The 14,158-nt window shown below is 42.6% G+C and overlaps 1 protein-coding gene across 2 annotated transcripts in view; it reads right to left on the reverse strand.

Annotated features, from left to right (window-relative positions):
* Positions 1–13,711, reverse strand: part of Sp3 (Sp3 transcription factor) — a 40,451-nt gene extending 26,740 nt beyond the window's left edge. Inside the window, exons 1-4 of one of the 2 annotated variants that reach the window (XM_040745585.1) lie at positions 13,572–13,706; positions 12,838–12,983; positions 12,241–12,375; positions 3,054–4,413 (exon numbers count right to left, since the gene is read on the reverse strand). In XM_040745585.1, the coding sequence (XP_040601519.1) occupies positions 3,054–4,413; positions 12,241–12,375; positions 12,838–12,983; positions 13,572–13,578 (1,648 nt within the window). In that variant the 5' untranslated portion in view covers positions 13,579–13,706. Of the gene's footprint in view, positions 1–3,053; positions 4,414–12,240; positions 12,376–12,837; positions 12,984–13,571 lie in introns of both variants that reach the window. The other variant, XM_040745587.1, reaches the window with a different exon arrangement.
* Positions 13,712–14,158: the final 447 nt, after the last annotated feature.

Raw genomic sequence — 14,158 nt, forward strand, 5'->3', positions numbered from 1 at the left:
CAAATTTCTAAAACAAAAAAGCTTTTAGAACATTTCAGAAATTTCAAATGTTTCAGCTTGTTATCTTCAGATGTCTTTCACAAGTAATTTTCACCATAAAGGGATTAAATTCCAATCCTGTTGTGTGCCAAGCACTGAGCCACAACCCCAGCCCAGCACTCTCTTTTTAACCTCTTTAAATATGGCTACAGTTCACAGAAACATTTTGTTCAAATTAGGATATCCATAATATATCCCCCCTCCCTCTCCCTCTCACACACACTTGCATGCTTGTGAGTGGGGGTGGGGGGATGGGGGGTGGTGAATACATAAAATTTAAAAATAAGAAAGAGTACCTGTTCTACACAGCAAAACCCATTAACAGCCAGGACTACACAACAAAAAGCTTTACATTTTTGCAAATTTTTGAATGCTTGAAGAAAAGACAGAATCTCAGATCAGATTCTACATTCAATTGCTTGTGATATGTGGCATATGAAGAATAATCTCACAAAGATATGAAGCTATGACAGGAAGGAACAACTAAAAAGAACCTTCCAGCTAACTGAAGGTATCCTTTGATACTACTCCAAACTTAACAAGTGGCAGTCTCTTTCTTTCCTATTTTTGGGGGCTTTTTGTTTTTGTTTTTTAAGGGTTTTTTTCTGTGTATGCTTGGCTGTCCTGGAACTCACTCTGTAGACTAGGCTGGCCTTGAACTCAGATCCTAGAACTCTGCCACCCAGAGTGCTGGTATTAAAGGCATTAACAAACACAGCGGCCTCTTAAAGGTCAGTTTTAAAGTAGAATCTTTAACCCTACTGGTAAGCTTTCCAAGCCCTACTCATCTATCTTGCAGTTTAAATGGTGTCTAACACTATATACTGCTCACGTAAAAACCACTGGTTCACCCAGTTTTCCTAGAGACTCCCAAATGTCAGACATTTGATTATATTTTTAAACCTTTATCATTATCACCATAGCATCAGAAAAAAATATAAACTTACACAGTAAATCTGAGTTATAGAAAAAATTCCAATTTCTCCTAGAAATCCTCAATTTTACTACTGACAAGAAATATTTGCCAGTCAGATGTGGCAGCTCACTTCTATTTTTCCAAAAGGTATCACTTCATATATGAAGTCTCAAAAACTAATTTTGAGGATGAAGAAATGGCTCTGCTCTTCCAGAGGACCCAAATTCGATTCCAGCATCCATCTGGTAGCTCACAACCATCTGTAACTCCAGTTCCAAGAAACCAATGTCCTTTTCTGACCTGTGTGGGCACCAGACATGCACACAGTACCCAAATGTACATGTGGGAAAAAACACCTAAACACTGAGTTATCTTTTCACCCAACTAAGATGTCAAAATGAAAAAAGTAGTCAATAGTAAGTACTGATAGAGATGCAGAGAAACTGAGCCCTCATGCATAAAACATAAAACAGTATGCTTGTACATGTTCTCTCTCTTAGACATTCACAGGCAGGCAAACACACAGACACACACACAAACACATAAATGCTCATAACAGCATGTTCATAGTAACCAAAAGAGCAGAAACCAACAGACAAGTTTTAATATATATCCCTCCATTGCTGGGTGGTGATGCTGCATACCTTTAATCCCAGGACTCGGGAGGCAGAGGCAGGCGGATCTCTGTGAGTTTGAGGCCAGCCTGGTCTACAAAGCTACAGAGGGAAACCCTGTCTCGAAAAACTAAAAGTCTATTCTAAATCAGTTTCAGAAACCCCAGACACAATAATTTCCAAATGCAAATGTGAGACTCAATGACAACCCCACCTTTCTAGACATATATCTCAAATTCCTAAGAACAGGAATAAGAGAAAACGGGGAAAAAAGAATCATTAAAAGTGGTGACGGGAGCCGGGCAGATTTTAATCCCAGGACTTGGGGCGCAGAGGCAGGCAGATCTCTTTCAGTTTCAGGCTGCCTGGCCTACAGAGCTAGTTCTAGGACAGTCAGGGCCACAGAGAAACCCTGTCTTGAAAAACAAATGAACAGTAAAAATTGGTACATTTTAAAAAAGTGATGCTGGAAGTTACTTCAATCACTTCAATTCTGTAACCCAATTTAAAACTTTAGAAGCAGACAGACTGGTAAGTTTTAACTGTATAATCTCAGAAATCTAAATGTGAAGTAGAAGAATTAAACTTACAGAAGTCAGGAATTAGTGCAAAATGAAAATATTCAATGCTATCTAGACACATAGCATTGATTCAGTAAACATTTTAAGCTTTTTTATTTAATCATGCCTGCAAAACACTCAATGAGTAGACTTAAACCATCAACAGTATATAATTATTTGGTAGCTATTTCTAACTCAGTCAATTTTAATAGTACTATAACAAAAATCAAATGTTAGGTATGGCCAGTATCCACTTAGTCTCCTAACATCCATTTTATACAACGAAGAAAATTAATTTGCCGGAGAAAAATAGGCAGAATCACATTATCTAGTGTCTGAGACAATTAACTACTTTTAACTTCCAGCACCTTGTTTTATTATGCCAACCTAATACTCCACCCAAATACCATATATACAATGTTTAACTCAGCCAGGCATGGTAGCACACATCTTGAATCACAGCACTGGGGAAACAGAAGGTGACAGATCTCTGTGAGTTCAAAGCCAACTTGGTGTACATAGCAAGTCCCAGGTCAGCCTTGGGATACACTATATCCACCTCACCCCCTCCAAACTCCCCCCTTAAAAAAAAGACATCAAAATCATCCCATACCAAGAACGATGAAGACACTCTCCTGTCAAAAAGAAAAGCAAAGAACAAAAAACAAAAACCTATGATGTCTGATAATACCAATCAGATGCCAAAACAAGTATGTACCTGTTATAGGGGGGGAAAATGTTACTCTTTCACTTCAAATATTACAACGTTTCTAAAAGAACAATTTGGAAGACACTATGATGCCTCCTTACATATAAATACAAGGATGTAGCACTTTTAATGAATGCCAGAAATTGATAAACAACTAAAGCAAAGTTTTCCTGTTTATTATCATTGTACTTTTATGGCATAGCATTAAGACTCACCTGCAGGACTGTCAGCATTCTCTCCTGGATGTAGCTGTATACCAGTAGAATCTATAGAATTTACTGTAACTGTCTGTAGATTTGGCAACTGACCAGTGCTTAGACTAACTGGAGTTGAAGTCAAGGCTCCACCTGCTGCGACTTGACCAAGCGTGAGTGTCTGAACAGGCGTCAAAGTTATTTGTTGGGCAGCCGTATTCTGTATTTGCAAATTCTGCAAGTTCTGGACCCCTTGTACTTGAAATGTTTGCCAGGTTATCTGTCCAGAAGGGGTCACTGTCTGTGCCTGAATTAAAAAGGTTCCAGGATTCAGCTGCAACTGAAGATTTTGCAAAGCCTGTTGTGATATATTTTGACCACTGGCTTGCACGCCATGGATTGTCTGTGGTGTAATACCTTGCACAATTTGGGCTTGACTGGTTGGCTGCTGAGAATCTTGAAGTTGTAGATGTTGTACAACAGGCTGTGCTGTAGAAACCTGAATATTCTGAGCCTGTGTCTCTTCAGAAACAGGCGACTGGATATAATTTCCCTGAAGATCTGAAGAATGGACTTGCCCACTAGAAGTAGTCAAGCTATTTGTGTTTTGTTGTAATATACCTGTACTATCTATCGTAACAGGCAACTGTGATGAAGAGGATGTTGGCACAAATAAATCTGTATCAGCATTAGTTTCATTAACATCAGGAGAAACCCGCTCACCAGTCCTTTCTGAATTGTCTGAACTATCCATAGCTTGTCCTGTGTTTATCAAATGTCCATCGGCATTAATGCCTGCAGTCATTGTCTGAGAACTTCCCGAGAGTCCCAAAGAATCTAGATCGACACTATTGATTGGTACAAAGGTAATATTTCCTGGCAGACCAAGAGGCACATTAGCAACTACTTGAGTTTGGCCAGGAAAAGATGAACCACCAATTGCAACTCCCTGAACCTGGACTTGACCAGTCTGTGGTATGAGATTCTGGATATTAGCAGGAGGTGTTCCAGAGGCAAGTAAGGTTTGATTAGAGCCAGGAATGATCTGAATTTGACTGTTTTCTTGATTTATACCCCCATTATCTGAGGAGCCTGTGAAGCCAATCTGAACCTGCTGGGCATCTGTTGACTGAATCTGTGGTATTACTTGATACTGAACATTGGACACTGTACCATTTGATGAATCTGATCCTGGTGCAACTGAAAATATTTGTTGATTCTGCAAATTCTGAAGGGGAAGGACATACTGCCCACTTGAAGTAGCAGCACCTGGAATCTGTACTAGATTACCAGCTTCATCTTTTATAGTTGTAGGTGTGGCTGACAAAACCTCCCATCGGTTTGGTGCTCCTCCTAACTGTGCAGAAGCCAAATCACCTGTCTGGATGAAGAAAACAAAAATGTTGTGATCTATTTGTGATAACTTAAAACAATTCCCAAAAAAACCTCACCTAGTATAAACTCTATGTAAAACTGAAAGCATCTTAATAAAACAAGAGTTCAAATACAGAAACAATGCTACACATACCATAGCAATTTTCACTTCTAGCTGTATGTTACTATAACCATAATACATCTTATTTAAATGAGGAAGTGTCATAATCAGAATATTCTAGATTTGACAACCACACTTATTTTGTTGAAGATGGGCAAGGTCTCACTATGTTGGCCAGATTTGTCTTGGAACTCACATATCCATGTGATTTTTTCAGTCTCAGACAAAGCAGCTAAGAAACTGGGGGGCCGGGGGACGACACGGACACACTAGCAACACAAATTGATCTTTTAATCACTCATCTATAATCTTTAAACGATACAAAACAAAGGGGTATAAGCAAGATTATGAACAGGACAGAGCTCAAAGAGTATTCAACCCACTAAAAATACTTAAATAAGCCAGGTAATGGTGGCACACACCTTTAAGTATCAGCATTTGGGAGGCAGAGAGCAAGTACATCTCTGGGTTCAAGGCCAGCCTGATCTACAAAGGACAAACAGAGCTACGGAGAAACGGGGTGGGGGGGGCTTAAATCCAGACAGGATGGAATATAACTGTAATGCCAACACTCAGGAGGCTGAAGCAGGAGACTGCCTCAAGTTTAAGACCTGTGTGGGCACTGGTGGTATGCACCTTAAATCTCAGTACTCAGGAAGTAGAGGCAGGCAGATCTCTGTGAGTTTTGGGCCAGCCTGGTCTACAAAGCAAGTTCTAGGACAACCTGACTTGGTGGGGGAGGGGCACCTTGGGCTATTGAATAAGCCTAGGCTATATAGCAAGACTTTAAAAAGAAAAGCAAACCAAAAATAGGGAGAAAAAAAACCTGACATCAGGTACCATTGGGGGAAGGAGTAGATATACACAAACTGCATGGTGTTTGTTACCAAGCTATCAGAATTAAAAGAGTAAATCTGTATTATTATGTCATAAATCTAAAAAAGCTACAATCTTAACATGTATAAACCACCTCTCTCTATATATATATATATACATACATATATATATAATGCATGTATTTATATACTATACATTTATATGGTTTTTTTTAAAGGAACTACTGGAAGGTGCAGGGGAGATGAAACTTAAAAACAAAAAACAAAAAACCACCATAGTCCCTGGGTAATGTTAAGGCTCCTACCTATAATCCCAGCACAGGGGAAGTGGAGATGGAGGGTCATCTGGGATCCAAGGCCAACCTATGCTATGAGTGATAGAAGGCCTTGTCTCAAACAAAAACAACACTTAAGGAGGAAAAGTGATTGTCCTGAGACTACACAGCAGAGGTCCTCAAAGTTTTACTACTCGCTAAATGCTGGAAAAAAAGAATGTGGTTGTGCCTATTACACTAAAAATGCAGTAGAATATGAAGCATATGTTTTATACTCTATAACACAGAAGAATCATCCCCATGCTTTATATATTCTGCAACATTAATAAAATGCCAATGTCTGCAAATAATTTAAAAAATCCTACATGACAAGGTCAAAGTGCAGATTTTTTTAAGGGAAAAAAAATAGCAATATCTGAAATTGGGTTTTTCTTTTATATGTCAGATACTATAGTTATGCACTCTTAAAGCAATCCTGTGGTAGTTATTAACATCTGTACTTCATGGATAACAAATACAAGGTCATCTAATTATCAAACAGCAGAGTAGTTAATAACCCCAACCCCCTCTCAAACTGTTATACTCAGCCCTCACTAAATGAGTAGGAATAAAGTATACTAAGTATACTAAGACCAGTCATAAAGACACTGGGAGGGGGAAAAAAAACTCTATTTGACTTTCTTAACATCAAAATAAAGCCACTACCTCATTTATTCCAGATCTATTTGTGATTTACAGTAATTGTCACTGAACAATGGAAATACACAAATATAGCTTGCCCAGCAATGTCAATGTAGATATATGATTGAGTATCAAGGAATCTTTGTATTATCCAAAACAGTATATTCACTTCTTATGAAAATACTGTTTGAGAAGTCAGACTAGATTATAACTTACACTAATTTTTACAGAAACTTTTTTTAGAACAGTAATTGAGAATAATACTCCTTGAGACTAGTGAGACACTAAGAAATCCAATACTCAATTTTCAGTTAAAAAGTATATTTCAAAGAATGAACTGTAGTTCATCTTTGATTTAATGCAAACATAAGCATATTTGTAAAGATGAAATAAGCATGTACAAGCAAGACAAAATCTGTCCACAAATAGTTACAACTCTAGTCAAGCAAACATAGACACACATGAAAAGAGGAATATAATAGCCACATAATCAAACTACAACATGGGAAAACAGAAGATGGGGGGTGAGGACTGTCCACGCTGAAGATAATTAAGTCATTAAAATAAAAAATTTCACTTTGGTCAGTTAGAGGCATTAACAAAGATATAGAGACAATAAAATCCACAAAATAAAAAGAAGCCTTAGAGTTCAAGAGGGTTCAGAAAAGACTTATATTCATAGGCAAAAGCAATGGGGAACACAACCAGACACTTCTATCAAGACTTGTAAATGGCTTTAGAGATTCTGCTGAATTGTTTGGACTTTATCCTGCAGACAGTAAATGAGAACTATAAAAGGTTTATAAGCAAATGATTGGTACAATCACATCTGTATTTTATAGAGATGAACTAAAGGCCCAGTGAAGGAGATTGAAATAAATGCAGAAGAAAATGAAGGTGAAGAAACTGAACCCACTACAAATCTCCAGGCCTGAACTAAATTAAAATACACTTAAAACTGGTCTTCAATGTTTATATCAAGGATCAGGCACTGAAGTCATTTTTGGTTCAATTTTGACTTGGAACTGAAACTATAATCATAAATAATAATCTTTCCTAACATTACAAAACAATGTTTTATTTCAGTTTTTCAGCATTAAGAAAACTGAAATTTACTTAATTTTATATTAAAATCTGCATAAAAATAAAACCCATTCATCATCTTTAATTACTGTTCCACTGAGAATCAACTGTCAAGTTTGTAGCTTGTATGAAATTAACAAATATTCTTGGGTTTTATAGAGGAATACAATACTTTATACTATCCTGAGATAGTTTTACAAAACTGGTATTTTGTCCATTTGCTTTTAAAAATAAAATGACAAATGTATAATATACAATGGATACTTTTTACAAGAGTAATAAAGTAGATACTTAACTAACAGTGAACAGCTTTCTAGTCAACAAATTTCTTGGGGAAAAAAAAAAGCTACTCAAGTATCAAGTCTGCATAAACACTATCTATGTCACCTCTCCAGAGCTAAGTAAACCACTTTACCAACTTCCTGAAGTGTTAAATGAAGTAGTTAAATGAAGGGAGGACTCTGAATTTCTAATATAAAATGATATATTAAAACTTTTGAGCCTGGTGGTGGTGGCGCACACCTTTAGTCCCAGCACTCGGGAGGCAGAGGCAGACGGATCTCTGTGAGTTCCAGACCAGCCTGGTCTACAAGAGCTAGTTCTAGGACAGCCTCCAAAGCCACAGAGTCTGTCTCGAAAAACAAAACAAAACAAAACAAAACAAGAAAAAAAACTTTTGTGAATAATCCTAAAGTGAAAAACATTTTAAGGAAAAAAGGTTTTTAAGGCTATGTACAGTGGCTTTTCCCTACAAACCAAACACTTGGCAGGAGACCCTCAAGTCTGAGGCCCACCTAAACTATATATAAAGATTGTCTGAAAAAGAAAAAGAAACTGCATATATATGCATACACACACACATATATATGCAAAGCATTATGTAATTGCTAGCTATCATTAATTATTAAAACTATGATATCAGACTTAAAAAACATCCATTAGGTACCTTGAACAAAGTAAGATCAATACACACTTTCTGAATAAATTAGTTTCAAATCACTCAAAAGAAAATTATAGAAAGTATATGTAGAATGAAAGAAATCATCAATAAAACTCACTTTGAGACATTAGTGTCTAAGAAACTATAAACCAATTTATGTAATTCCACAATGAGCAAGTTCTAGATAGCTCAAAAAACTCAAAGCCTGAAACCTGAAACCCTTCCCTTCATACAAGTTCCATCAACATACCAATGAAAAAGATCAAGTACACTAAAACCAAATGGAAAAGTGATGAGTTAGAAAGTCATCTAATACCAAAAGACAGTAACTAGAAATACTACAGAAACAAAAGGAAACAAGGAAAGAGCTTGGATTGGTCTAGTTGTCAAATAACCCTCTATGTAAGTTTCCAAAACATACTAAGCCACTGTTTTTTTTTTTCAGTCACTCTAATATTCCTATTAGAAAATGAACAAAGGAAACATCATCTAATATCAAAGTTGGCACTGTAAATGTGTGTGTTTTCACATATAACAAGGAGAAAAGAACCATAACCTACAGGAGCCCTGGGTGGTAGCGGCAATCCCAATGATATTGCCATAGCAATTCATGACAAGTTTCTCCAATGCAATTAAGCATAGAAATGACAGGGTGAAGATTAAAGGAAAAGAAAAAAGAAAGAAAAAAAGATCAGTTTTCTCAGATTGGAGAAAGGGAAAAGAAATTATGAATGCATTCTGACAGAACAATTAACTTCTCAGACCCCATAAATGGCTTTATAACAGCCAGAAGGAAGGATGTAACTGAAAAACAGAACAAGTGTGAAACTAAGGGCAGACAATCAAGTAAAATTTCAATTAGAACTCACAACTTCAATGACACTGTAGGGACTTCCCCATCTCTACCCAACGTGTGGGGGTGGGAGAAACTGAAGGCAAGGCTTTGCAAATGCTAGGCAATCACTGTACCTAAGCTACATCCTAGCTAGCCCTGTAGGTGTTAATGGCAAAATATCCTACTCTTAAAATGAGTTAGAACTAACCCTTTAAATTGTGCAAGAATTTACCTGCAAAACTAATGAACACTACATTTATAACTTAAACCACTGACTTTCGGAAAATTTGCTTGTATAGTCTATTTCACTAAAGTACAAATGAAATAATCAAGTTTGCTCCTGTAACCTGGACAAGCTAATATTTGGAGATCTTGTATGTCCTAATCATAAGTAATAAATAAACGTAAAGGAACTTTGCTTCGCCGTCTTTGGATGTCCATGTTACAAGACACTATAGGTGGAACTGCTGTGACTGTCTCATCTTCAGCGTTGCACACACGCTTGGCCAGGAACCTCCTTCAGAACAAGTTTCAAATCAAAATGGGATTTAAAACAAGTCTGTAGTCAACACTGGCTTTTCAAGGTACTTTTCATCTTGAAATACCAAGCTAAACAACTGGCATTAAGTTGAACATCTGCCTTTGACTTCAGACACACTTAGGTATCTTAGGCTAGAACCTAGACTAGAAAATGGACGTTAATGGAAAAACTGGCAAAACTCAAATAAAACCTGCAGCTACCTCAGCAATACATCAATGTTTATTTCACAGATCTGAAAAAAGTGCCACAATAATGGAAGCATTAGGAGCGAAGGGCTTAACTCTTGATTCAGTATTTCCACTTTTGTTATAAATCTAAAAACATTTCACAACTTTTTAACACAACTTTCAAGACACTCCAGTCATCTCCAATTATGTGAGAGTACTTAATATATATTTACCTCAGTATAGTGTTAAATATGGAAAATATCCCAATGAGTTCATTTGAACTACTTTTATGAAATGTCACAAAAAATTTATATCACTTTTAAACTGGAAATTAACTTTCATTTTCCATTAATGTTTAGACAAGAGAGCTCATGTTTTTCACCTTATTCAACTTTCAGCTCAGTTTATTTCAACTTTGCTCAAAGTGAGAAACTGAAAGAACTCTGAGACTTATCAAGTACAAAACATGCACCAAAAAAATGCCAAGTTTGGGAGTTCTCTAGCCAAACTGTATTTTCATGTTATTGATTGTTCATGCTCATCTGGCAAGAAATGTGCTCTTGGTAAGGATCTGATAGTTCAGAGAATCTTAATGCATGGAAACATTACATACACATTCTCTCTCTCTCTCTCTCTCTCTCTCTCTCTCTCTCTCTCTCTCTCTCTCTCTCTCTCTCTCTGCTGGAGTCACTACACTAATCCTATGAGACTAAAATATATGCTTTTATCCCTAACTTCCTTGTCATCATTCCCCTCCCCCTTTTGTCTAAACTTTTGTAGAGTTACAAGAAAATTCTTGCTGTATTTAAAATATTAAAGTTTATTTTTCAATTTTATCTCTGCAGTAGCTTACTAAAGTAACCAATAACTTATTCTGGCATTTTGGGACTGGGGGGATATAACATATTTTAAAAGTTTACTAATCTGCTGGGCGTTGGTGGCGCACGCCTTTAATCCCAGCACTCGGGAGGCAGAGGCAGGCTGGTATCTGTTGAGTTCCAGGACAGCCTGGTCTATACATCGAGGTCCAGGACAGCCTCCAAAACAATACAGAGAAACCCTGTCTCGAAAAAACCAAAAAATAAATAAATAAAAGTACTAATCCATCTATGTTTAAAAATAATTCTCTGAAAAAGCTTTTTTACACTTCAATCTGCTTTTTAAAAAAAGCCACTAAAAACACTTCCACTGCCCACAGTATAATGTAAGACTAAAATTATTTACTAATATAGTGTAACAATTAATTGTATGCCTAAACATTTGCTACACAATAGCAAACTTTTCTAACAGTGACAAGTCAAACACTACAAAAACCGATTCCTATAAAGTCACTTCCAAAAAAATTAGTCTTGAGAAATGTTTTAACAACTTAATATGTGAACACACCTTTTCACAGTAGGCTAAAGGAGCAGCAATGACCCACACAAACCTAAAATGCACTGTCTACAGCACCTTAATTTTATACTGAGTCTTCACATTAGACTTCCAGCTCCTCTCTATACCGTAGACATTCTAAAGTTTCCAAAACAATCCCAACACATCCATATCAGACTAGTCATAAAATTCAATTTTGCCAACCAAATTCAACTCTTTAAGTATGGGGTGCACTAACATGCATGTAAACAAAATAACTTTCATCTACTTTTTGTTTCTAAGACCTATATTCTAGCCAGTTTCAAAGATTAAAGTATTACTATCTATCTTCTAAACTTCCATAGCCTTCAACTGTTTCATTCAACCCTATTCAGGAAAAAAGTAGTGCTAAGTTGTAGCAGTCTGGAAAAGCCAGCAATAGTGAGTGGTCAGACTTTTTTAAAAAGGCAATAGAAGTGTTAGTTCCTGCTTATAAAAGAACAAGCTCTTTAAATGATCTACGGCCCAAATTAACCATGACCTGGGGACTTCAGCAGAATAGCCCGAGATTCAGAAACTCCAGAAATTGGAGCCAGCGCTTCTGTAGGTGATACTATCTACGGCCGATAGGCTGTGCCTGCAAATGGAGTGCTGAGAGCGAGTGAGTTCCCGAGCCCTGATACCAATTACTCAAACATCCATTTTGGAGGCCCATGCCCACCCCCCACCTCCTCCATCTCAGACTTCATTTTGTGAAGAATTTTTGCGCGCGATGCCTCAGTGACAATCTCCGGAAAGCGCGGGCCGGCCTGGGCTCCGAGCGGCCGGCAAAGCGCGGCGGGGCCGGGCAGCCCGCGCGTGGCGACCGCGCGGCGGCGGGAGGCCTTGGGGCTGGCGGGCTGGCGGGCGGGCGGGCGGGCGAGCAGGCAGGCTGGCGCGCCGGAGGCCCGGGATGGCGGGCGCGGGGCCTCGGCGGGGGCGGGCCGCGCGCGCGGGACTTACCGCTCCGGCGGCGGCGGCGGCGGCGGGGGCCCCGGCGGCGGCGGCGGCCGCCTCCTCGTCGTCGTCGCCCGGCGATGGCGGCCCTATCTTGCTGCAGGTAGCGGCCAGCAGAGCGAGCGGTGACGGCTGAGTGTCCTACCCGCGATGGGCGGGTTCAGAGAGGGAGACAGGGAGGGGGTGGCGGTTAGGGCCGGGCCCGCTCACACAGGAAGTGCGGCTCGCTCCGCGCCTCGCCGCGCCGGCCAGCCGGGCCCGCGCTCTCCTCCTCCGGGTCGACGGCGCCTCTCCCTGCGCTCGGCCCGCTCGGCGGCCCCGCGGCGGACGGCTGCGCGCCGGGCCTCCCCTCCGCCCGGATCCCACCCGGGAGGGCGCGCACACTTGCACACTTACACACGCACAAGGAGGAGGGAAAAAAAAAAGGCGGCGGGCGGGGGCGCGCGGGCGGGGTCGGAGCGTTGGCGCCTCGGGCGGGCAGCTCCCGGGGCGGGGGAAGGGCGGGCGCGCGCGGGAGGGAGGGAGGGAGGGAGGAAGGGAGGGCGAGCGAGGGGAGGAGAAAGCGGCGCGCGGGAAGCCGGGCCGCGCTCAGCCGCTCCTCACCTGGGCCGCCGCCGCCGCCGCGCCGTTTCCGTGCTGCTGCTGCTGTTGTTGCTGCTGCTGCTGCTGCAGATACTCTGCATGGCCGCCGCCGCCGCTGTCCACGTCCAAGGCAGCCATTTCCTCTTGTTTCACGGGCTTTTCGGGAGCTGCAGGCACAGCGCGGGGGGGGTGGGGCGGGGAGGAAGGCGGGTGCGGGGAGGGAAGGGGCCCGCGGGCCGCGGCCACATTAGCGCCAGCCGGCCCCGGCCCCTTCCCCTTCCCCCGGCCGCGGCCGCGGCGACGGCGGCGCGCTCCCTCCTCCCCTCCTGCTGCCCCCGCCCGCCGCGGCTGTAACCCTCCTCCTCCTCGTTCCCTCCTCCTCCTCCCCGCGCTGCCCCTGCCCCCTCTCCTCTCCTCTCTCCTCTCCTCCCCTTTCCCTCCGCGGCGCTCGCTGCTCTCGCACCGTCAGTCACTCGCACACGCCCGCCCGCCGCCCGCGCCCGCACACAGGGGGATGCGCTCCCGGCGGACTGGGCCGCCCGCCCCGAGCCCGGCGGGCACTCGGCGCTGCTGGGGCTGGAGGGCTGGACGCTGGCTGGCGGGGAGGGGAGGGAGGCGAAGGGGAATGCGGCTTTCTGCCTCCACAGACACTCGCTCGCACACTCGGGGCCGGGAGCCGGCGGTGGCGGCCCCGGGCTGGCTGTGGGCGGCAGCGGCGGAGGCAGCGAGGGTTGCTCTCTCTCGGCTCTACGTACCGGTCATAGTGTGTTTAGGACACCTCAGGCGGGGCTCCCCGCCGCCTTACACATGGTGAGAAGCGAAGGCGGCGGCGGCGGGAGAGGATGCGGGAAGCGGCGGCGGACACGGCCGGAGCGGTCCGGGGATTTTTTTTTTCCTATTTTGATTGACTGTGCGGGAAACACAAAAGGTGGAGCCTCCAGCCCAAAAGGGGGGAAGAGGGTGACAGCCCGCCCGGAAGTTCCGCCCCTCTTCCCGGCGCTCATTTGCCGCCACGCTCTCCGTCAGCGGTGCTCATTGGTCCGGGCGCCTGTCCGTCGCTCGGCCAGGCGGCAGGCTTCCTGTTTGCCCCCGGGTGGAAGGGGAGAGACAATGAGCGGCCGTGGCGCCGTGTGTTCCTGAGAACGGCCCCAGCTCGCGCGTTTACCCCGCTGTGCCTGCCTCGTTCCTCGGCTGCCGCTGCCGGGCCCGAGGCACAAGCCTCTTCTACTCGTTGGCCCTTGGAGCAGGCCTCTGCGAGCTGTCGGGGAGCTGAGCTGGGGAGGAAGTCCGTCCCCGGTGGCTCCGGCTCCACTCGACGTCTCCTCCATCCTGGCAGCCGCCT

This window comes from Mesocricetus auratus, unplaced genomic scaffold, assembly GCF_017639785.1.
Source record: "Mesocricetus auratus isolate SY011 unplaced genomic scaffold, BCM_Maur_2.0 Super-Scaffold_100004, whole genome shotgun sequence".
Lineage (NCBI taxonomy): Eukaryota > Metazoa > Chordata > Mammalia > Rodentia > Cricetidae > Mesocricetus > Mesocricetus auratus.